The following is a 25,997-nucleotide window of genomic DNA, read 5'->3' as shown; positions in this document are numbered from 1 at the left end:
TGCACTCCGATGAAAGAGTAACTTATTCCAAGTTCATCCTTGTACTCTTATTGCCTTTTACTCTTAGTTGAAGATTTTGGTGCGGCAATGGGGTTAAAAGGCCAAGATTGATCCCGTTTTGGTGCTTAATGCCAAAGGGGGAGAAAATAAGGCCAAAGCAATAAATGGATCAGCTACCACTTGTGAATTTTGAAAATAGTAGAGTTAGAGTTTTTGTGTGCCAAAATACTCTTGTCTGCCTCTTATTTTCAAAAGTTGGTCTCTTGTGGGGAAAAGGCTTAATTATGGGAAAAAGGGGAAGTTTTTGAATCCTTGATCAGTTTCTCGTGAAATATCTCTCTTTATGTTTCAACAAGTGTGTTTGACTTAAAGATAGGAAATTGAGTTTGATTTGCAAAAACAAACCAAGTGGTGGCAAAAGAATGATCCATATATGTCAAATTTGAATCAAAACAATTTTGAGTTCTTATTTGAATTGATTTTGCACTTGTTCTACTTGCTTTATGTTGTGTTGGCATAAATCACCAAAAAAGGGGAGATTGAAAGGGAAATGTGCCCTTGGGCCATTTCTAAGTATTTTGGTGATTTAGTGTTCAACACAAGTGTCTAAGTGTAAAATGGTGGACAAAGTACAAATCAAGTATAAAGGTATGTTTCTCAGACTTAGTACATTGTTTTAGAGACTAATGCATTGTGTCTAAGTGCTGGAAACAGGAAAAATCAAGTTGAAGTTAAAGATGGCTTTGTTCAGCCAAAGTCAGCTTTGTCTGGGTGCACCGGACAGTGTCCGGTGCGCCAGGCTGGCTCAGGCGAACTAGCCGCTCTCGGGAAGTAATTAATAGCGTACGACTATAATTCATCGGACTGTCCGGTGTGCACCGGACTGTCCGGTGAGCCAACGGTCGGTCGGGCCAACGGTCGGCTGCGCGATCCGCGCGGGACACGTGGCCGAGCCAACGGTCGGAAGGGGGCACCGGACTGTCCGGTGTGCACCGGACAGTGTCCGGTGTGCCAACGGCTCCAAGATTGCAACGGTCGGCTTCGCCAAATAAGGAAAGAAATCCGCACCGGACTGTCCGGTGCGCCAGGCGACAGAAGGCAAGAATTGCCTTCCTGGAATGCTCTCAACGGCTCCTAGCTGCCTTGGGGCTATAAAAGGGACCCCTAGGCGCATGGAGGAGGACACCAAGCAACCTTTGAGCATTGTTGATCATTCACACTTCACTCTTGCGCACTAGTTCGACATTCTTAGTGATTTGAGCTCTGTTCTAGTGAGAACCTTGAGATATTGTCTTGAGCTCAAGTCTTGATCGTGTGTGTGTGTATTTGCTGTGGTTTTTGAGTGTGTTGCTTCCCTCCCTTACTCTTGTGCTTCATATTGATTCTTATTGTAAGGGCGAGAGACTCCAAGTTGTGGAGATTCCTCGCAAACGGGAAAAGAGCAAAGTAAAAAGAACATCGTGGTATTCAAGTTGATCATTGGATCACTTGAGAGGAGTTGAGTGCAACTCTCGTCCGTTGGGACGCCACAACGTGGAGTAGGCAAGTTTTGTACTTGGCCGAACCACGGGATAAACCACCGTGCCATCTCTGTGTTGATATCTTTGTGGTTATTGTGTTGTGCAAGTTCTCCTCTCTAGCCATTTGGCTTATTCGTGCTAACTCCTAATCAAGTTTTGCGGATTAAGTTTTAAGTTTTACAGGATCACCTATTCACCCCCCTCTAGGTGCTCTCAGGATGCGGTGCTCTGTGTTCGTGGTGATGTGGTGAAGTTAGTGATCTAGCTTGATTTGATACTACACTACTAGAGAGGGGAGGGGAGAGCTCACCAGACCGAAGGGGGGCGCTAGCTCGATTGAGCCTAGGGGAGGGGGAGTGGAGGGAGAGTGGCCGAGGCCGATGCGAGGAGAAAGGGAGCTCGAGGAGGCCTTTTTATAGGTGCCCGAGGGAGGGGAGCGACGGAGACTGGCTGGCGCCGGTGAGGCAACAACAGCGACGGTAATGGCGCACAGTGCCGGGGACGGGATGGCTCGAGGAGGTGCCGTGCGAAGGCGTGAGCACAGTGGGCGGGGGACAAAACGGTGCCAAACTTCACTGGCACAGGAGTAATGGAGGGGGCGAGGGAAGGACCACGACCGACGGTGATCGAGCCGATGGCGTGCGCGGGCGGCTGATAGCCGGGGCCCGCTTGGTAGAGGGCGCGGGGACGCGGCACATGCGAGTGGGGCCGAGCGGTCAGCGAGAGAGAACGAGCGCGGGTGTGGACGGGCGCCGCGCGTGGTGATGGGCCGGGGATGGGCCGAGGGCGAGAGGGGAGTGCGAGCGCGCGAGGGAGAGGGGTTGTGAGCCGAAGGTGGCCCAGCCGAGGGGAGGGAGGGTCTTTCCTTTTCGTTTTTTCTTTTCTTTTCTTTTCCCTATTACCTTTCTCTTTTATTCACATATGCACATATATAAGAGATTTGCTAGGTGCAACATGAGATGCTAGGTGAGGCTATATGAGTGAAGTGCTACTAGCAACCATGGCTTATGCATATGAGTAATAAAATGCTTATGAGGCTTAAGGTTAAAGAAAAAAGAGGGGTTAAGGAGTTTAGGGTTTCTAACATTGGAGCCAAAACCGAGGTGCTACACATTGCCACCCGCCCCTCCCTGTTTTCGCCCCTATTACACGGCGACACGACGCTGAGTTAAGTTTATGCACAGGAAAGGATGTGGCCAAGTTTGACAAACAAAGAGTTGGGTATATAATCATGCTCATTGTGTTTAGCATGACAACCATAACAGAAAACTTCATTGGTGTCGAAGTTAATCTATAGAGTTGATAATTGTTCAAAAAAATAAGTACCAATTATTTCTGTTCTTAACTTTCTCCAAATCACGATCCATAAATAAGATTGCACCATTTGCATATTGTAAAAAGGGGTAATATGCGACTAATTATATTACTGAGGACCAATACTTTCGGGGTTGGAGTCGATGCATGTTTATTGGCTACATTATGCACCTGTAATGATCTTTTTCTTCGCTAGGAAAAAATATTTTACTTCTTTTAACTGGGTTACCTTAAGGAAGATATATTAACTACGATTTTGGATGTTGCAACAGCGAGAGAATACAAGGGATAATGTCCACTTGGTGAGCTTAACTTTGAAGGTTATTACTCTAGACATAATTTTGCCGACAATGAATAGAGAAGTAATAATGGATTTTGTTCCATGATTTCTAGTGACAGTTTTTTAAGAAACCGTATGCAAAAATCGATTTCTAGTGGTGGTTTTCTTAAGAAACCGACACTATAAATCATTTTTATCTTTAATTTTTTGATTTTTCTCAAATGACCTTGTATGAAAAAACCACCAACATAAAAGTTGTAGATCTCTAAAAGTTATGAAACTTCTTAGTTGACAACTTTTTATTTGAAATCATTTCAGCTATAAAAATTGCATCTAAAATTGTGGAATTTTAAATGCAAATTTTGCAAACGACCTTGGATGGGAAAATACCAAAATAAAAGTTGTAGAAATTCAAAAGTTATGAAGCTTTGTAGTTGACAACTTTTTTGTTTGAATTCCTTTACAGCTTCAAATAGGCAATTTATTCTTAGATTGTTCTAATATGTGGGAAACAAAACCGCAATATAGACATGAAGTAAGTGATAGATGGAGTGGCAGAGCTACGTGCGAGGGTGAGGTCAGAGGTAGCACGTGAATTTTGCGTGAAAATGTCGTGATGGCGACTTCGACGGAGGCGGGTGGGCTTGGGTGGCAGTTTTATTATCTCGATCGCCGGTGGAAATCAATTTTCAATGATGGTTTTTAACCCAACCGCCAGTCCATTGACGGTTCTCAGTTATCTGCCTGTACAAATAATTATTTCTACTGGCCCCTAGAAAATATGGTTCTGAAAAACGCCAATACAAATAGGTTTACAACCGCCTCTATAAAGCTTCTCTGTTCTAGTGACATAAGTATACCTATGCATTATACACGGTGCTGAGTCAAGTTTGCGCATAGGGAAGGATTTGTGGCCCAGTTTGACAAAGTGACAAACTAATAGTTGGGTATATTCACACTCAATGCCACTAGTACACATAACCTTTATACTGGTGGTTGTAAAACTATTTGTATTGGCGTTTTTTACAACCGCCAGTACTAGGGGCCAGTAGAAATAATTTTTTCTACAGGCGGGTAACTGAGAACCACCAACGAAAATCGATTTCCACTAGCGACCGAGGTAATAAAACCATCAGTGAAAATATTTCCAAGAAACATAAAAATGGGTTTAAAAGTAGCAAAAAATATTTTTATTAAGTGGGAGGCCTTAGCACTCGCTTGTCTCCATCGAAGTCGCAATTCGTGGCATTTTTCACGCAAAACACGCAACTAGTTGGAATCAAACCCACAACCTCCCTTGGTGTATAACCCCGTCTACCACTCCACCTATCTCTTAATTCATACCTATATTGCAGTTTTGTTGCCCACATGTTATAATCAACTGAGTGTAAATTGATTGTTTGAGGCTGTGAAAGAATTCAAATGAAAAGTTGTCAACTACAAGGTTTCATAACTTTTGAAGTTCTACAACTTTTGTTTTTGAGAGCCGAAATGATTTCAAATAAAAAAGTTGTCAACTACAAAATTTCATAACTTTTAGAGATCTATAATTTTTATGTTGGTGTTTTTTCATATGAGGTCATTTGAAAAACTAAAAAAATCAGGATAAAAATGATTTTTAGTAACTGTTTCTTAAGAATCCGCCACTAGAAATAGCATCGGCGTTTGATAACTGAAACCACATGTAAAAATTATACCCCATTGCAGCTTTGAGCTCTTTTCTACTGGTGTGCTTAGCATGACAAACATAACAGAAAATTTCATTGTTGTCGAAGTTAATATGTAGAGTTGATAATTATTAAAAAGCAGGCCAATTATTTCATATCCCTAACTTTCTCCAAATCACGATCCATAAATAAGATTGTATCATATACATATTGTAATGGATACACTACCGGAATCGGGCGCTTTGCCGAGTGCCTGAAGCACCCGGCAAACCCTGAAAAACACTCGGCAACCTCACTCGGCAAAGAGGGCTCGGCGAACAGTACATCGACAAAGGCTTCTTTGCCAAGTTCTTTTTATCGGGCACTCGACAAAGTATTTGCCGAGTGCCAGGCGGTACTCGACAAAGAAAAGCGTCCGTCACGGAGACGGGTGACAGAGACGGAGACGGCGGCTTTGCCGAGTGTCTCCTAATACACTCGGCAAAGAAGTTACCTCTTTGCCGAGTGTCTGCCGGCTAGAACTCGGCAAACGAACGACCAGCGGGTCCCTTTGTTAGATTCTTTGCCGAGTGCTCTGTGTGGCACTCGGCAAAGCATGTCTCTTTGCCGAGTGTCAGGGCCACAACACTCGGCAAAGAAGCTATACCGGTGCCCTGGTATTGCTTCTCTGCCGAGTGCTATGTCCCTCACACTCGACAAGCCGAGTGTCACACTCAGCAAAGTGACTAGTATACACCTTTTTATTTGTTTTTCCTATTCCATCTAATCAAACAAAAGATACATCACATATATCACATATATACACACAAATATCATCACAGACATAAATATCCAACACAAACATAAATATTCAAGTTCTCAACACAAACATAAGTATCAACACAAGTTCTGAAGTATCAACACATAAGTCTCAAGCTCCGACATAAGTATTCAACACAAGTTCTGAAGTCTCAACAGTAAGAACATAACTCTCATCGAGGTGGGCGGCTAGACTGGTGCGGCGATGGGGCGAGCGATCCATGAGGGTTGTTGGATGCCGCCCAGATTGGCCCTGCACAGAGAAGAGATTGCATGTGTTATACCAGATGCATTACCAACATCTAACTACAATTTTGATACTCACATGAGTATGGAAGAGAGCAGGGTCAACTGTAGGGAACAATGGAGGTGGCGGAGCGAAACCCTGTGCGGCGCCAAGGCTCTGCATGTTGGAACATCTCCGCCATCCTCTGCTGATCTGTCAGGTGGGCCTGTCGCTCTGCCTCCATCCTCGCCTCCATCTCTTGGCATTCCCTCCTCTCTTCTTCTAGCCGGGTCTGTAATATTCCAAGTCAGTGTTATAGTAACTCAAAGAGAAGGTATATAACTCAAGAAATGATGAGTTATAAAATCACTAACCTCGAGTTGTTGTATGCGATGATGTGAGCTGTCGTGCCGAGGTCGTATGGCTGGACTCAAGCTCGTGCTCCTTGCTCGCACCTGAGACAGAGTGGGAGTGGACGACGAGTCGATTGCCCCATCGACAATCCAGTACCGCCCATGTCTCTTGCCTCCTCTGACCCTCGTGAGGACATCAGGGTCGATCTGCTCGGTGCTCGGATCGTATTCTAGGCCATGGACCTCCTGCGCCATGGCGGTGTAGTCATGAAGGCGGCTGTAGACAGTAGGTTTGCTGTACGCCTCGGGCCCGTCATCCGGGTTGTAGGTGACATCGGACGTCGCCTTGCCCTTATGGGACATAGCATAGGCTGAGAAGATGGAGCAAGGCCGGCCACCATGTGACGCCAACTGCAAGAAAACCAACGAGATAGTTAAAAATAATATCTAATCCAGTGGTATTTACCTAAATAAAAAAGAGGTTGTACCCATGCTTCTGCATATTGGCCTAGGCTGCGGCTGCCTTGGTGGTGAGAGGGACCTTGCATCATTAGACGCCATTCTCGGCTAGCGTTGTGCGCCTTGTCCCACTCAGGCGAGCACCACCTATCCACCATCTGCTCCCAGCACAGAGGATGTGCGGCGCACCAATATGGAATCATCTACAAAGTAAACACGTACACTGCATATCAGAAGATAAAATTAAATTCATGCATGGAGTACTGGTACCAAACATGCATGACTTTACCTGCTGATACTGGTCCCCGGTCAACAACATGGTTTGGGCTTGCTGCTTGGTCACCTTCTCCCCAAGGACGGAGCCGTGGCAGCTGACGATGGCCTAGATTCGGGCCTCATAGTGCATGTCCACGACGAGCTTCTTACAACTCATGGTGGCCACCACATCCGCCCTAGCCTCGTATCCAGCCTCGCATCTGAAGAAATTCTGCATACAAAAACGATGTATCCATACATTATTTCAAGAATGTGCAACGAATGCGACATATTTTACATTATATTAAGACTTACCCACAACTCTTGCTTCACCCGCTCCGCCTTGTTATTGAATTCCCGGCCGTCCCGGTCTACAGCATCGGGGGCGACGGCGTAGTGGTCGAAGGTGTAGGCTGGGCCCGTCACTCCGGCGTACTCAACCAGTCTAGGGAAGTGTTCGCTTCACAGCAGACCGGGGATGCCATTGGGGTTGCGGCGATGACCCCCAGCATTCTCCACAACCGTCCAAGACCTGTCCAAGTGATAAATAAAAAGTGTAAGTTTATATTATGATTTTGAGCACATAATATGAACAAGAATGAAGAACATAAAGTTACATGCCTCTTTCCATCCGGCCGAATGAGCGGCCGCCTGTCCCGAAGTATGGGACGCTGAGGAAGACTTGCGGGACCTCGCAGGTAGACGCTCCTCGAACCTGAGGCGCTAGAACCTGAGGCGTCCTGCTGAGCGTCGTCGTCATCCTGCCGCTGGTCGTCGTCGTCCTGCTGCGCCACCTGCTGCTGGACAAGGTCGTCCTGCTGCGCCGCCTGCTGTGCCTCGTCCTGCTGTGCCTCGTCCGCCGTCCTGCTCCTCCTCCCCCTCCTCCTTCTCAGCCAACCACCCACCATATTTGTCTAGCAACCTGCAATTAAGAGTAAACAAATAAGCACATATAAAAAGATGTATTTTAAAAACAGGTGCGAAATAAAAAAACCTATAGCATTACATCGATTAAAAATGATCTTCATATGTGTCGGGGTTAGCCGGATCATAACTCTCATCATCACTATCAACCATTTCATAGTCAACATCATCTGAAGGCGTGAGTTCGTCATTAATGTCATTGCCTTCAAGGATTACTAAGTCATTCTCATTTTGCACCTCATCATCCTCCTCATCAACAACCATTTCAATATGTATGTCCATTCCGATAGCTTCGGTTAAGTCTATCTCAAATCGCCCTTCTAGCCCATCTTCTTGGAAGAACTCTCCATCATATGTGTCCGAGTCTAAGTTATAATCTTCATCGTTAGGAACATGTAATCTCCTGTGCGGCGATACCTTATTCACAACATCCCAACCCTTAAGATGTTCTTTAGTTTGGCACACATATGGAATATAATACACTTGTGTGGCCTGTTAGGCCTGATATAGACATCGTCTCCTGGTAAGGTGGAATCTTGTTGAATTTCGACTATCCCAAGATTAGAATGTGTCCGTCTCGTCACTTGAGGGTCAAACCAATGACATTTGAATATCACTGGAGTAAGAGGTTTGGGACCATAAAAATTGAGTTCATATATTTCTTCGATTCGTCCAAAATAATTGACATCATCAAGGCCGGGCGTAAAGACTCCAGAACACGTTGTTTTCCGATTCGGCCGACTTTGGTCGTAGTGTGTTGTGCGAAAATGGTATCCATTGACGGCATACCTAGAATATTGCTTGACCCTATAAGCAAAGTCGTTGGCTACTTGTCTCAACTCGGCACTCATAGACAGATCTCTTTGGCCCTGCAAGTATTCGCAAGTTAAAAGACACTAAATTGAGTTCATAGACGGATCTCTTTGACAAACTAAGCTTACGTTTGAACCAGGAAATGAAATCGAGCAATCCATTTCTCGCACCCTTTCTAATAAGAGTATCATATTCCTATGGAGTTGGGTCCCTTGATCGACGCCAGAATTCATGAAGAAATTGTTCCATGTATGGCGTCACCTCTTCAAAGTTGGTCAATACATATAACATGATATGCCACCACTCTTCATGTGTCAGGGTCTTGGTGGTCGAGCCACTTGCGCTTCCGAGTTGGCCTCGAAATATGCTGAGGTTCGATTCATTGACGCCATCATTGTAACGAGGGGGTGGATTATGCACGCTCGGTAGTTTGTCACCATAGTAAGTTGTTGTGAAGTTTGACACCTCCTCTAGAATGTATGCCTCTGCAATGGAAGCCTCGATTTTGCATTCTACATTTCTTTTGAATAGTCTTTACACATCTCTCGATTGGATAGCACCAACGTCCCTGCACGGCCCCCCATTCGTGCCTCATAGGGGAGATGAAGAATCAAATACTGCATTGGATTGAAGAAGCCGGGTGGAAATATCTTCTCAAGCTTACACAGTAACTCGGGTGCCAATCTTTCCAAGTCTGCAACCACGGTCCGAGATAACTCTTTTGCACAAAGCTTACGGAAGAAATAGCTCAACTCGGCAACATTCTTTTCAGTGTGCATCACGTCAATGTTGTGTGGAAGGAGCAGGTCGTCATAATAGGGGAGTCGAGTCAAGCCCGACTTATGTGTCCACATATGCTGCTCACCATATCCCACAAAACCACCTTCTGTTTGGCCACGAGCCCATCTATCTGTTGACGAATTTCGGCACTAGTCATTATTGCAGGTGGGCGGTCTGTCACTACGACACCTTTCGTAAAGTTCTTGATGTCTAGGCGGAATGGATGGTCAGGAGGGAGAAATTGTCGATGTTTATCGAAGGACAAATATTTGCCACCCCTTTTCAACCAAATGAACCTAAGAGCTTCCTTGCAAACAGGACATGGGAACTTACCATGAACACACAGGCGCAGAATAGCCCATACGCGGTAAGTCATGCATGGAGTAGTGGTACCAAACATGCATTTTGAAGTTTGTCTTCGTAGCTTGGTCATGTTTGGTACAGTACGCCATGCATGTTTGGTACCAGTACTTTGCCTCCACGTATTCTTTCCTAAATAACACACAGCCCTTCAGACAAGCATGTATCTGCTCATACGTCATCTTGAGTGCACGAAGGAGTTTCTGTGCCTCGTACATGCTCTTTGGCAAAATGTGATCCTCCGGAAGTAGGCTCCCAATAACCGTAAATAAGCCATCGAATGCGTCCCAACTCATTCTGTACTGCGACTTGAACGCCATTACACGCCCAATGGCATCAAGTTGAGAAACCTTTGTCTTGCCATGAAGGGGCTTCTGTGCCGCGTCAAACATGTCATAGAACGCCTTTGCAGTCGGCTCTGGCTCATCATCCGTACATCCTCCGGCGTACTGTGCCTCGTAATATTCGTTCAACATATCCACTACCCTCGCATCGGCATCATAATGATCGACGCATTGTCTCAGCACCTCCTCTCTCGTATGATGCGCTTCACCATGAAAGATCCACCGAGTATAGCCCAGCGTAAATCCATTCTTCCAAATATGTTCTACCATGGACTTCTTTGATTTTCTTTTCTGGTTGGCACATTTACTGCACGGGCATGAGACTAGACTCGCTCCTTTAGCAGCTTCACCATATGCCCGTTCCACGAAATCATCGATCTTTCTAATCCATTCAGGGGTGACATCATTCCTTCCTACACATCCCGTGTACATCCACTCACGGTCCTCCATCCTCTAACATATATCGACAAAAAAATCGGCAGCACCTCCCCTGCACGGGGAGGTTTCCAAAACCTGCAATTAAAAGTAGCAGCACGATGGCTGACATCCACATGTATATCAACGACACTATGGCATATATGCAATGAATTATACATCATATATACAAGTAGTCGAACCACATCTATCACATGGTTTAGGATTTTAGACTCAAATTAGTATCATAAATATTGTTATTTTCCTATATATTTAGTCGAATAACGAAATGCATATGCAAGCGTTCATACTCAGACTAATACTTATAACAAACAACATAACACATTTGCACAAATTCTCATAAAAATGATATTTACCGTAGAGATCGTCAAGTAGTGGATCCTCGATGGTAGGGTTGGCGGTACCAGGATATTGAGAGTGTGTGGGCGCGGGGTTGGCAGTGCCGGGGCCGAGGAGCGCACGGTGGTGGCGGCGCGCATCGACATTGGCGACGGTGGTGGCCGGAGCCCGAGCGGCGACCTCCCTGGGACCGGGCGTGGGCGTGCCCTGGGATCGGGCTTGGGCACGGCGGCGGGTCGGGTGGCGGCGGCGGACGGCGCCGGGCGGCTAATGGCGCGGCGGCGGCGGTGTGGTGGCGGAGAAGAGAGAAATGAGGAAGAGGAAGGCCGCTTCGGTTTACATTATAACTTCTTTGCCGAGTGCCAGATCGCAGGCACTCGACAAAGATTTTTTTTAATTTAAAAATATACTTTGCCGAGTGCCCTGGATCCGGCACTCGGCAAAGACGTCTTTGCCGAGTGCTCACTGACAAGCCCTCGGCAAAGAATGGATTTAGGGTTTTAAAAATAACTTTGCCGAGTGCCCCACGGATGACACTCGACAAAACTTTCTTTGCCGAGTGCCATTCTTTGACACTCAACAAAGTATATTTTTTATTTTCCTTGCCAAACTTTTTGTGGTATGTTCCTACACTATGTAGACCTACATGTACCATTTTGGCACAATTATAAAAGTGTTTCCTATAACTATTGGAATTAGTTCGTTTAATAGAATTGCCTTGGATAATTCAGATTTGAACTGCAAGTCACTCGAAACATGGAAAACCGTACATGCAAAAATGATATGTATGTTATTTAGCACAAGTTTCGACCGATATCAGGAACAGACCGGAATCTTCGAGCACCATGCTCACTAAACATGACCGTGAACTTGCCATCCAGTTGTTTAAAAATTGTATAAAACACAAACAAACTCAGAAAATCATGAAACTTGTCCACATGTCATGATATCATATGTAGAGGTTGTGATAAAAATTTGAGAATGTTTCGAGAAAGTTGTGATGCACTATGTGTAGAAACCTAGCTGACCTACACATGAAATCATAAAGTTTCAATGTAGACCGGCTAGGTTTATACACATAGTGTGTCACAACTTTCTTGAAACATTCTCAAATTTTTATCACAACCTCTACATATGATATCATATTTAGTGAGCATGGTGCTCGAAGATTCCGATCTATTCCTGAAATCAGCCGTAACTTGTGCTAAATAACATGCATATCATTTTTACATGCACGATTTTCCATGTTTCGAGTGACTTGCAGTTCAAATCTGAATTATCCAAGGAAATTCCATTAAACGAACTAAATCCAATAGTTATATGAAGCACTTTTATAATTGTACCAAAAATAGTACATGTAGATCTACATAGTGTAGGAACATACCACACAAATTTTGGTTGGGAAAAGGAAAAAATAAAAAATATACTTTGCCAAGTGTCCAGGAATGGCACTCGGCAAAGCTTGCTTTGTGGAGTGCCAACTGGTTGACACTCGGCAAAGAAGCTTCTTTGCCGAGTGCCAACTTTCGGCGCTCGGCAAAGTTAACAGCCGTCGGCTATAGACGGTTGCTGACGGCCCTTGGCCGAGCGCCGCCCTTCGTCGAGTGTTTGGCACTCGGCAAAGACATCTTTGCTGAGTGTTTTTCTGTGCCGAGAGTCCTACTTTCGGTAAACACGATCGTTACCGAGAGCAAGACTTTGCCAAGTGCGGCACTTGGCAAAGGCTTCTTTGTCGAGTGCCCGACAAAAAGCACTCGGCAAAGCGCCAGATTCCGGTAGTGATATTATGCGACTAATTATATTTTTAATAGAAAGGGGATTCCCCCCTATTTCATTAAGAAATAGGATCAGAGTTTAACATGACCTGAAAATAACAACTAATTATTACATGAATTAGAGCACATAGCCACCAACAGAATCAAACATATTCAGAAACGTTTTTGGACTAGGATATTCTAAGCAAGCAACTAGCAACGCAAACAGACTAAGTCACCATAACAAACTGTTACCAACAGATTGGTAATGCCCCAAAAGAAAAACAACCAACACCAAGGACATGGAAGCCAAAAGACAGTGTAAACACTGGGATAACAAGGTTTCTGACAACCAGTACAGTCAGCCCACGCCTATTCTTAATTACATAAACGTTTGTCCATAGGCACCCAGCCGAAGCTTCGGTTGAAGATCTCTTTAGCAATTCTTTTGATTAGGGAGCTTCCTTCCTCCAAGATCATTCTTGTTGATTTTTTCTGGAGAATGGCCCAAGAATGCAACCAAAAACAACAGAGAAACGATATATTAGCAGAATTAACAGGATTGATGTTGTTGAAACAACAATCGTTTCTAATTTTCCACAGAGACCATAATATTGCACTGCATTCAATAGTGATCAGATTTCTTTCATTTTTATTAAAGCTACATAACCAATCCCCAAACATATAATTTGAGTTTTTGGGAAGGGATAAAGAAGTTAAGGCCAATTGGATCACTCTCCAGGTGAAATTGGCTACTTGGCAATCATGGAATACGTGTTTAGTTGTTTCCAGGCAACCACACCAATCACAATTCACATTCCCTTGCCAGTTCTTTCTTTTCAAGTTTTCTTTGGATAAAATCTTGTTCTTTAAAATCAGCCACAGAAATACTCTGATTCTTTGAGGAATTTTAGCTTTCCATATAAACCAATATGGAGTCTTGGTCAAACTGATTTTGTAGCTCTTATACATAGACTTCACTGAAAATCCTTTCTTATCTAACAACCAAGAGGGTTTATCTTCTGTATCCAAAAGACACTAAAAATCACAGCTTTTTTTTCAAGTCCTCCAATTGTTTAGCCCCATCTCCATATAGCCTTCTTCTAAAGGCTAAGGAGTTGCAGCCAGAGTTTAGAGCCCAATTCACACTTATCTCTTTGTTAAGAGATAATTCAAAAAGTCTGTTATATTCCGTTGAGAAGGGGGTATCTCCACACCAAGTGTCACACCGGAAACTAGTAGAGCATCCATTCCCAATCATCATCTTTCTGTTGGTGCAATATACATCCTTAGTGTCAAGGATGCCCCTTCAAAACTGAGTCTCCTTGCTTCTTTTTTAAAAAACATAAAGGTTTCCCCTTCATATTTTTTAACAATCGTTTGCCAAAGGCCCTCATCATTTTGAAGCTTCCACAACCACACTTAGTTAAAAGGCTAATATTCATGCATCTGAGATTTAAGATGCCAAGTCCCCCACGATCCTTAGGAGTGCAGACAGTGTCCCAATTCACAAGATGATATTTTCTAGTATTATTTCCTCCATACCACAATAACCTCTTTCTATAAATATCCATCTTCTTCAGAACAGAGGAGGGAGCTAAGTAAAGAGATAGCATATAAAGGAGAATGTTGGACAAGCTAAGAGTCAATCTTCCTCCCAAACTCAGATATCTTCCTTGCCAGACACCCAATTTTTTTTCACATTTTTCTTTAGTTTTAGCCCAATGAGCTATATTCAACGTTTTATGATCAATGGTGACTCCAAGATAACTCATGGGAAGATCTTTAATAGGGCATGTAAAGATCTCAGCATAAGCTTCTTTATTATTATTGGCATTACCAAAGCAATAGACTTCACTTTTCTGAAAATTAATTTTAAGCCTAGACATTCTTTCAAAAAGAATCAAGATGAATTTTAGGCTCCTTGCAAATTCCAGGTTATCCTGGAGAAGAAGAATGGTATCATGTGCATATTGTAAATATGCACATCCATTATCCAAGATATGAGGGATTAACCCTCCAATGAGCTTCATCTCCTAAGCTTTTTCAATCAAACACGCTAGACCATCAGCTGCAATGTTAAAAACAGAGGTGAGAAGGGGTCACCTTGTCTAACACCTTTATTAGTTGGAAAGAAAGGACCAATGGTGTCATTAGTTCTAATGACAACCATGCGACTGATTATATTAGTGAGGACCAATATTTTTGCGGTTGGAGTGTCCATGTTTGGCTACATTATGCACCTGTAACGATTTTTTTCTTCGCTAGAAAAAAATATTTTACTTCTTTTAATGTCCAGTTGGGTTACCTTAAGGAAAATATATCCCGTACGATTTGGACGTTGCAACAACGAGAGAATACAAGGGATAATGTCCAGTTGGTGAGCTCAACTTATAATGCTTCATTACGTGAACCAATACTACGTAGCTGCCTGTGCCTCTTTCTGGCTCCCTGCTGTCTGCCTGGCCGGTGCTCCTGCTCACAGACACGCGCAAGATGGCCGGACGCACGGAGGAGGCTCGCAGGAGCGGGGAGAGGGAGACGGTGTGCGTGACGGGCGCCGGCGGGTACATCGCCTCATGGCTCGTCAAGCTCCTCCTCTCCCGCGGCTACGCCGTGCACGCCACCGTCCGTGACCCGCGTAAGCGCCCCGTCCCGTCGTCACTCGTCTGTCTCCGCACACACCGGCCGGCGGCCGCCGCTATGTTGCAGATCCGCCTGCTGTGTTCGCTGCCTCTCCGGGCCGAGGTGCAGGACTAATCGCGCGCGGCCGCCGACAATATTTCAGGTGATCCCAAGAACGCCCACCTGGGGCAGCTGGAATGGGCCGCGGAGAATCTCCGGCTGTTCAAGGCCGACGTGCTCGACAGCGACGCGCTGGCTGCCGCAGTCTCCGGGTGCCGGGGGGTCTTCCATGTTGCCTGTCCGGTGCCCACGGATAGGGTTCTTGATCCGGAGGCAAGTGCATGTCAATATCGCTTGCTTCATGCCTTCATTGCTTTGCCATTTTTCGTTTTTGCGAGAGGTTGATTGCTTAATTTGGCTCTGTGATCGATTGCACAGCATGCAGTTACATATTCCTTTACATACTTTTCCATCTATACTAAACAATATGGTCTCTCTGACCCATTGGTTACTACCTGTCGGTCCAAATATTTTATACTAATAACCATGGATACCATCAACACTGTTTTTTTAAATAAAATATATATTGTACAATACATATTTTATGTACATGTTTTCTCACGACCATAGTTTCAAATCGTGTGTCGTGCTTAGGGATGAAAACGGTCAGTAAACACTAAAATCAGTACTGTTTTTATATTTTTTTATCGGAAACAAAATCGAAAACAGTAACTCCAGAAACGAAACGATATCGGTATTTCGGAAACATCGAAAATGAAAGTTTGGTGCGGAAAATACCGGTAACGGTCGAAATCTAAAATACGATCGGCAAACATATCAAACTTCACAATACAACAAAGTTGACAAAAGATCACAAAGACCACAAGTCCACAATTCATGATATAACAAGTTCACAATATAACAAGTTCACAAGGATCACAAATTTATAATATAAAAAGTTTACAAAGATTACAAGTTCACAATATAACAAGTTCACAGTATAACAAAAGTTCATAAAGATCACAAGTTCACAGACTCAAAGTTCACAATTCACAATATCTACTCGATCTAGCTTACATGACATGCTTACTTATGAAATATTTTTTCTCATATAAAAAGTTTTTTCACAGCCTCACAGGAAAACCCTAAAACCTATTTGTGGAAAAGACAGACTGTCGGCTCTCTATCATTATATGTTACTAATACATAACATGTGCATAGAAAATGGTGGATTTCGAAAGACCAAATCGTTAATCCCAACTGCCTTCTAACACCATCTATCCCAAAAAAAATCTTAAGGCATCTAAAAATACAAAAATAAGTAATCCTTATCTAGAGACGTATAGGCGATACGAAAAATCACATGCTGCAAAATTTCGAAAAATCTAAGATACAATTCTTATCTAGACTCGTGCTGAGCTGTTTATACACATGAGATTCCTTATATATTTTTTGTACCTTAAACCATGCAGTCAGAAGTACTGGCTCCTGCTGTGCAAGGTACCTTAAACATTCTTCAGGCTTGCTCAGCTAATAATATTCAGAAGGTTGTTGTGGTTTCGTCTACCGCCGCTGTTCATTTCGACCCAAATTGGCCTCCACATAGACCTAAAGACGAGGATTGCTGGTCGGACATAAACTTTTGCAAAAAGAACGAGGTTAGCGCTACTGCCAGATGCAAGATGTTTACTTTATATATAATGGGTTCATCTCCTTGTATTCTCACTACCGGACTCGACTTCTTGACCAAATGTTTTATTTTACCGAGTATTTAAATTTGGCACTCGGTAAAGAGTTTCTTTACCGAGTGCCAAAAAAATATTCGGCAAATTACTTGGCACTCGACAAAGACCGGGTAGTGTCTCCTCTAATTTTGCTCCTTCTCTACCCTCTCTCGTTCCTCCATTGTGTTTGAGCATGTAGAGGGTGGGGAGGAGGGATTGGGTGGGTGGTTGCGAAGCTTGAGCCCCTAATAATCACTCTGGTCTCTGCGTCAATCTAACCCTCAACTGCATGATTAGGAAGCTACTCAGGTAGAATGCATATAAGACAAACTATAAAAGCTCCACGACTCACATAGTGGGCAAAGGCAGGTGTACTAGGTTTAATTAGTCGTTTGTTTGTTGCTCTCTTTTTTACCACAACGGGTGTCTTGAACTAGACACATCTGGTAGATCAAATCAAAGTTCTATGCTCTTCAAGGTTACACTAAAAGAACACAGAATTCCTATAGAGGTGCTTTATATAAGTTAATAATGTGGAAAAGCCAAGAATTCTAAGAGCATCTTCAAGATTCTTTCTTTAATTTATTCTCTAAATAATTGTTTGGAGAGATATTTGAATAAAACATATTATCTATATCTTTCATCCACAACAACTTTTTTATAATGTTGTACACAATCTAGAGAGCCAATCTCGCTGAGAAATTCAAAATAGAGAATCACAATATTAGGATATCTATTAAAAACTGTTGGAGGGTATGTTTTCACCAAAATCTCTATTTATATGAATAAAGAAGGATATTGAAAGACTCTTTAAGTTGGTCTAAGGGATACTTTATATAAAATAATATTGTATATAAAAAGAAAATCCAAAGAAGATAGCTCTGTCTGCTCCAACCTAAGTGAAGACTAGAGAACAGTAGACTCATGTGGGAGTAGGAGGGGAGGAGAGGAAGTCTAGGACATTTTATCTAATACTTACCTCTCTTTGAGGAAAAACAATGAGTACCTTATCAATAAATGTCCACCCACAAAGTGCAGGTTGGTACAAGAATAATAAATTTATGTTCATCATTACTTATTCTCATTGTTTATTGTTGGCTAGAGAGGATTCTGTTAGGACTAACTTGGTTTTGTTGGCAGGACTGGTATATGGTTGCCAAGGTTATTGCTGAAAAGACAGCCCTAGAATACGGAGAGAGAAATGGATTAAATGTTGTTACAGTTTGCCCTACTATGGCTTTAGGACCGCTCTTGCGGCCTATGCTCAATGTCAGCCATGAATTCCTCATGTACATTATTAAAGGTTGCATCTCGTGTTTGTTGTTTTTTTGCTATTTCTTGTTAGTTATTAGGATTATCACACAATGAATTTTCTAGTTATTTATTAGGAAAACTAATTGCATTTAGCAACAATCAACTTTATTTGATTGAAGATTGTTTACCTATAGGAATATTGTGCACTACTTTAATAGATTGATGATAGTGTTAGTTTACTCACCTAAACTGTCATTAAATGAAATATCATACTATTTATTTTAGGTGATAGAACAAGTATATCCCTAGATACATAAATATTTTAGGACAAAATATTTGGTGCAAATCACCCCTTGGTTGCAATCGTGGAAGCCCCATAAAGTATGCAAGTACACAGAAGTTTTCAATTTTTTTAAATGGTGTACATCTCTAGTGCATCTATAGATGTACATTGCAGTAAAAATGAGAGTACAAACTCAATCTAAAAACAAAATCATGCATAAACAGTTAAGGAATAAATTCATGTGATTAATCTGATGCAGAGTAAGAATTCATACCTAACTAAGGCAGTGCAATGGTGGTTTATTCCTTTGTATTAAATGTAACACATTATTCCTTTTGGGACATAAAAGATCTTAGGGTTTAGTTTTTGATGCATTGTTCTAAAAATTATAATAGAGTGCACCATTATCTCCAATCAATAAAAGCCATCCCTAGGCAGACCCAAACCTATATAAAAGATCATATCATGCTCATTTGTCCTTTCATACACATTAGTTCATAGTGAGACATTAAAATTTTCATACTTAAACAATGAAAAGGCTTGCATTAAGTTTATAGCTATATATGTAACTTTTAAATTTTAGGTTATTGAGATGAAAAAATAATCATCCTAAATTTTGTCTAGCAAGGCCCTAAAAACTCCTATTTTAATTATCAATAAAGTATATGTAGTATGGTAATAAATACTGACCAAATAAGGGAAAGATTTTAGTTTGAATCTCAAAAATGTATAGACGCTTAGATTTCATGTGGAAAATGTGTGATTTGTAACTTGTGCGCAAAATTTTAGGGGTTAGCATTTGAATTTCATCTCTCATGGTTCCACCTTTGAATCTTGCCATAGCTAAATATCTTTTTTGAAAGGAATATAGATAAATAGCTGCTGTTGAAAATATAATTATTCTTGCATAGTAGCGTAACAACCCTAATGCCACTCAAATTCTTCATTTTCATCTCTCTATACACATAGCTACATTACCCTATGCTTCATGCCCTTAAGTATGGAAAGTACTACACCATGAAATTCCATTACTTTTGTTAAAGGAGGTCCTACTATGATGAAGAACATTCCATGGCACATAGTTGATGTCCGAGATGTGGTTGATGCTTTGCTTATGGTATACAAGAAAGAGGAATCGACAGGGAGATACATCTGTGCACCAAATTGCATCAGTGCAAAAGATCTGGTGAACATGCTGAAGAGGGATTATCCTAATTACAATTATGTAAACTGGTGAATCTCTTACCACACATGTATGGTAGAATTTTAATGGATACATCTTATTTTACATGGTTTGCATCTCTTTGTTGTAGCGACAATGATATGGTGCTTAACTCTATAGTTACACCACTTATGTCGGAGAAACTGAAGAATTTGGGCTGGAAACCAATGAAGACACTAGAGGAAACATTATTGGATAGTGTTGAATGCTATAAGAAGATGGGGCTTCTAAAAGATGCTGAGGGATGCCCTTGTCGTCTTCCTCACCTTTTTCATATGGCTATAGAAAAATGAAGAATACTCACCATTGCTTCTTGTGTTACCTAATTACTCTTTGAACATTGTTGGGTATGTGTTCTAATCACACACCAATAATGTTGACATTCAATGGGTTGTGGTTGATTTGAAATAAATGTTTGGTTTCTTATGTAATCTATATGGAACAAAGTGCACCTTTCACTTTTTTTGTATGGAAGTTGTCATGCATCTTTTTTCTCAAAGCAGATGGAAGACACATCACCCATTTTACAGCAGAACTAGCCTAGTCTTAAGGAAAAATGATTCCAAACACTAAACATTTATAGAATTTGTTGGTGGCCATCGAGAAACCTGCAATCAGAGGAGCACCACAACAAGTATGTTTCATTGAAAGAAATTGTGATATTTTGATCCACTTTGTATTAAGTGGCCCATTCAAAGAAAAATTGTGACATTTTGAACCAATTTGAATTAGGTGGCTCATTTAAAGCCCTAGCATAGCTTTGGTAATTATTAGTGTTTCTTATGCTTAAGTTGAATATTCTGCAAGTACGTAGAATGACATGTAGCATTTCACACACAAGTATTCGAGAGTATCATATTTATTCTCAGGAAAGCAATTGTTATAGAATATTATAGATAAAATTGTTGTTTATAGTAGCTACTATACCTATTAAGCCAAAGTGGAGTAAGTGACATACAATAAAGTAGGATGGCACATAGCAAATCCACTCATGGAAGGGAAGTAAAAGCGTAGCCAAGTGGGATGGTGATGAGCGAGGGAGCATAAGAATCCTAAGTTACTTCTATTCAAGCATACCTTCATTAAGGCCCCGTTTAGAAGTGAAGTATTTTTGTAGTTTCTAGGGAATACCATGGTTTTCAGTAATACCATGGTATTTTATGCTATAAGATGTTTGGTTGGATTCCTAAAAACTCTATTTTAAAAACCATGGTATTCTAAGTACCATAATATTTTTGGAGTATTGGAAATTCCACTCCAACCCAAAGTTTTCATGGCATGGCTATCTTTTGCCTGATACTATGATTTACAATGTTGTATCCAAACAATGTTTTTCAAAACCATGGTATTTTTTGAGCTGACTAAAACTACGATATTGTCATAAAAATTACAAAGTATTGTATTGTAAAACCATGGTTTTGAGAAACACTGTACCCAAACAGGCCCTAAGGGACTATGGTGATATAGATGAACTAAGAAATAGTAAGTAGGATGCAATAACACTTTGGGCACATATGACCTAATCAAGAATATGAGCAAGAACATAGAAGTTGCAATCAACTAAATCAATTACAATGATGGGTTCAACAAACTGATGATCAATGACATTGTTCCTGATAGAATGAATCTAAAACTAAATCCAAGCTCCAACATCAGCGATAACGACTGAATACATAGTCCATGGGCATGCAAGACCACTAGACACATCCTTAATGTACTCCAACACAACACATAGCCCAACAAGGTAAATATGGTAACATAATACCCAGATAGAATATGGACAATATATTATTTGGATCATTCCCATTGATTCTGAAGGAATTGGATTCTCAAACCAACGTCATTAGTTAGGTAATGAAATTAGTTTTCTATTCATATGTGGATCATAAAAAATGGAGTACGTATACATCCTAGACTCTTGTAGTCTAAAGTAGAATTGAAGTCGAGTTGGGTTTGTGAAAGGGAAATGTGCCCTTGGGCCATTTCTATAATGTTTTGGTGATTAAATGACCAACACGATTAATTAAATTCTTATGTGCTAAACAATGTGTGAAGAGTGCAAATCAAAGTACAAGGTATGTTTCTAGACTTAGTACATTATTTTTGAATACTAATGTGTTTGTATAAGTGGTAGAAACAGTGACAAAAGAAGCAGAAAAGAAATGGAAAAGAATTGGCAGTGTGCAGCCAACTCCAGCTCAGCCTGGCACACCGGACTGTCTGGTGGTGCACCGGACAGTGTTCGGTGCCCCAGGCTGGCCGACGGTGAACCAGCTGCTCTCGGAATCCATGGAATTGTACAGCTATAAATCACCGGACTGTCCGGTGGTGCACCGGACTATCCGATGAGTAATCCGCGACGAACTTGTCAGTCTCGGGAATTGAAGAAGGCAACATGGCTAAAATTCACCGGACTGTCTGATGGTGCACCGGACTGTCCGGTGAGCCAACGACGCTCGCGACCAACGGTCGGCTGCGCAATCTGCGGGCGACGCATGTCTCGCTCCAACGGTCGGTTGGGCACACCGGACAGTGTCCGGTGCGCCAACGGGCATGGAGGAGCAACGGTCGGCTGCACCTGATATGGAAGGAGATAGTGCACTGGACATAAACAGTGGTTGTCCGGTGGTGCACCGGACTGTCCGGTGCACCACTCGATAGAAGGCAAGAAATGCCTTCCAAATTGATCTGCAACAGCTCCTAGCTGCCTTGGGGCTATAAAAGGGACCCCTAGGCGCATAGAGGACAACACCAAGTATTCTCTAAGCATACTAAAACATCCAGAATCCGCTCCCACGCATTTGATTCGCTGTGTTAGTGATTTGAGCTCCATTCGAGTTGTGAACTCCTTGTGTTGTCGGTTGAGCTCAAGTCTTCACTTGTGTGCGTGGTTGTGCTGCGTATTTGAGTCTTGTGTGTGTTGCTCTCCTCCCTTACTTCTGTGTTTCTTTTGTGATCATCATTGTAAGGCCGAGAGGCTCCAAATTGTGGAGATTCCTCGCAAACGGGAGAAAGACTATAAGGAAGAAAGCCGTGGTATTCAAGTGGATCATTGGATCGCTTGAAAGAGGTTGAGTACAACCCTCGTCCATTGGGACGCCACAACGTGGAAGTAGGCAAGTGTTACTTGGCCGAACCATGGGATAAAAATCGCGTGTCTCGTGTGTTTCTTCTTGTGATTGTTTTGTTCGCACGAGCGTGGTCCATAGCCACTTGATTTAACTAACACTTTAATAATCAAGTCTGTGCCTATTTAGTGTTTGATTTTACAGGATCACCTATTCACCCCCCTCTAGGTGCTCTTAATTGGTATCGGAGTCGTACTCTTCATCTAAGGGACTAACCGCCCGAAGAGATGGATCCTAAGGGAAAGGGGATGGTGGTCAACGACAAGGAGGAGTCCCTCTTCAACAAGCCAAGGGACGACAAGCCCACTGACTCAGGTTCAAGTCACAAGAAGAGGGACGGGAAGAAGAAGAGGCACATCAAGAAGATCATCTACTACGCCAGCGATGCCTCCTCTTCTTCACCAAGAGACGATGATGACGACGACTCTTCATCGAAAAAGAAAACGGTTAATCAAAACTACTCGTTTGACTATTCTCGCATGCCATACAATTCAAATGCGCATTTACTATCAATTCCCCTTGGAAAACCTCCACACTTTGATGGATAAGACTATTCATTTTGGAGCCATAAAATGCGTAGTCATCTATTTTCTCTCCATCCTAGTATTTGGGAAATTGTAGAGAATGAGATGTATTTTGATAGTACTGATAACCCTGTGATTATAAATGAACAAATTCACAAAAATGCCCAAGCCACTACTGTGTTGCTAGCATCTCTTTGCAGGGATGAATATAATAAGGTGAGTGGCTTGGACAACGCCAAGCAAATCTGGGACACCCTCAAGATATCTCATGAGGGAAACGATGCTACCATGATTACCAAAATGGAGCTGGTGGAAGGCGAGCTAGGGAGGTTCGCGATGATCAGGGGAGAGGAGCCAACTCAGACCTGCAACAGGCTCAAGACCCTGGTCAACAAGATCCGAAGCTACGTGAGCACAAGATGGACGGATCATGACGTCGTCCGACACATGCTCAGGTCATTTACAGTAATTGACCCCCATCTTGTCAACCTTATTCGTGAAAATCCTAGGTACACCTAGATGATGCCCGAGGAGATCCTTGGAAAATTCGTGAGCGGGCGCATGATGGTAAAGGAGGCACGATACGTGGATGATGCGCTAAATGGTCCACTACCCATCTACGAGCCACAGCCCGTTGCTCTCAAAGCAACAAGCAGCAAGGAGGCGCTACCAAGCAAGGTAGCACAAGTGGAGGCTGTCGGGCTCAATGAGGAAGAAATGACGCTTATCATCAAGCGCTTCAAGACCGCACTCAAAGGACGGAAAGAGTACCCCAACAAGAATAAAACAAGGGGAAAGCGCTCCTGCTTCAAATGTGGTAAGACTGGTCACTTTATTGCTCAATGCCCCGATAACGATAATAACCAGGCACAAGAGAAGCACGGGAAAAGAGAGAAGAAGAAGAACTATAGGAAGGCCAAAGGCAAGGCACACATCGGGAAGGAATGAGACTCCGACTGCTGCTCCTCCGACTCTGAGGATGAAGGACTAGCTGCCTCGGCCTTCAACAAATCCTCGCTCTTCCCCAACGAACGCCATACTTGTCTTATGGCTAAGGAGAAGAAGGTACGTATTCGAGATACCCCCAAGTATTCTTCTTCTAGCGATGAGGAATCTTCCAACGATGAAGTAGATTACTCTGGTTTGTTTAAAGGGTTAGATAGAGCCAAAGTAGAGAAAAATAATGAATTAATTGACGCTCTAAATGAAAAGGATAGAGTTTTAGAAAAGCAAGGGGACATTTTGTATGAAGAACATGATAAATTTGTTAGTGTTCAAAAATCTCTTGCTCTAGAAATTAAAAGAAATGAAATGCTATCCTCTGAGTTATCTGCCTGCCATGAATCTGTCTCTAGTTTAAAGAATTTAAATGATGAATTAAATGCTAAGCTAGAGGAAGTTAGTAAAACTAGTTCATGTGTAGAGCATGTTATTATTTGTAATAGATGTAAGGACTTTGATGTTGATGCCTATGATGAACATCTCATTTCTATTGCTAAATTAAACAATGAGGTGGCAAGTCTTAATGCTCAACTTAAGACTTACAAAGTTGATTTTGATAAATTGAAATTTGCTAGGGATGCCTACACTATTGGTAGACACCCCTCAATTAAGGATGGACTTGGTTTTCGAAAGGAAACAAAGAACTTAACAAGCCAAAAGACTCCCGTTCTCAACAAGGAGAAAGGGAAGGCCCCCTATGGCTAGTAGTCCTCAAAGGAACCATGCCTTTATTTATGATAGGAAAATTGCTAGTCGTGCTCATTACAATAGGAATTATGATCATGATGCTTATAATTCACATGCTATGTTTGCCACTAGTTCTACTTTTGTTCATGATAGAAGTAGGCCTAGGAGAAATCATGTTGTGCCTCATGTGGCTAGGAGAATGTGCAATGGACCTTCTACTATTTATCATGCTTGCAATACTTCTTTTGTACTTTCATGTAAAAATGCAAAAGTAGTTGCTAAGAAGTTGGGATCCAAATGCAAGGGAGACAAGACTTGTTTTGGGTTCCAAAAAATATTGTGACTAACATTGTAGGACCCAACAAGAGTTGGGTACCTAAAACCCAAGCTTAAATTCCTTGCACGTTTATGCATCCGGGGCTCTAGCTGGATAATCGACAGCGGATGCACAAACCACATGACGGGGGAGAAGAAGATGTTCACCTCCTACATCAAGAACAAGGATTCCCAAGATACGATCATCTTTCGAGATGGGAACCAAGGCAAGGTCAAAGGCTTGGGCAAGATAGCCATCACTAACGAGCAATCAATATCAAATGTATTTTTAGTAGAGTCGCTCGGGTACAATCTTCTGTCTGTAAGTCAATTATGTAACATGGGTTACAATTGCTTGTTTACAAATGTTGATGTATTTGTATTTAGAAGAAGTGATGGTTCATTAGCTTTTAAGGGTGTATTAGATGACAAGCTCTACTTAGTTGATTTTTCGAAAGAGAATGCCGGTCTAGATGCATGCTTAATAGCTAAGACAAATATGGGCTGCCTTTGGCATCACCGTCTAGTACATGTTGGGATGAAGAACCTTCATAAGATTCTAAAGGGAGATCATGTGTTAGGACTAACCGATGTCTGTTTCGAGAAAGACAG

The 25,997-nt window shown here is 42.3% G+C and overlaps 1 protein-coding gene across 2 annotated transcripts; it reads left to right on the top strand.

The window, feature by feature from the left end:
• The first annotated feature begins 15,014 nt into the window (after positions 1-15,014).
• Positions 15,015-20,259, top strand: LOC100282228 (dihydroflavonol-4-reductase). 2 transcript variants are annotated; one of them, NM_001155140.2, is made up of 6 exons: positions 15,015-15,262; positions 15,410-15,579; positions 16,719-16,904; positions 18,111-18,273; positions 19,551-19,740; positions 19,821-20,259. In NM_001155140.2, the coding sequence occupies exons 1-6, from the start codon at positions 15,118-15,120 to the stop codon at positions 20,020-20,022; spliced, it is 1,056 nt and encodes a 351-aa protein (NP_001148612.1). In that variant the 5' UTR covers positions 15,015-15,117; the 3' UTR covers positions 20,023-20,259. The 2 variants fall into 2 exon arrangements, with proteins under 2 accessions (NP_001148612.1, NP_001399023.1); NM_001412094.1 differs by lacking the exon at positions 16,719-16,904.
• The last annotated feature ends 5,738 nt before the right edge of the window (positions 20,260-25,997 follow it).

This window comes from Zea mays, chromosome 7 (genome assembly GCF_902167145.1).
Source record: "Zea mays cultivar B73 chromosome 7, Zm-B73-REFERENCE-NAM-5.0, whole genome shotgun sequence".
NCBI lineage: Eukaryota > Viridiplantae > Streptophyta > Magnoliopsida > Poales > Poaceae > Zea > Zea mays.
This window is presented reverse-complemented; position numbering and strand designations above follow the sequence as displayed.

Excerpts from the sequence above, each read along its gene's own strand:
- LOC100282228 (NM_001155140.2), top strand. The coding sequence starts at position 15,118 with ATGGCCGGACGCACGGAGGAGGCTCGCAGGAGCGGGGAGAGGGAGACG. Across the intron at positions 15,580-16,718 it reads ATAGGGTTCTTGATCCGGAG|TCAGAAGTACTGGCTCCTGC; the intron begins GCAAGTGCATGT and ends TAAACCATGCAG. Across the intron at positions 19,741-19,820 it reads AATTACAATTATGTAAACTG|CGACAATGATATGGTGCTTA; the intron begins GTGAATCTCTTA and ends TCTTTGTTGTAG.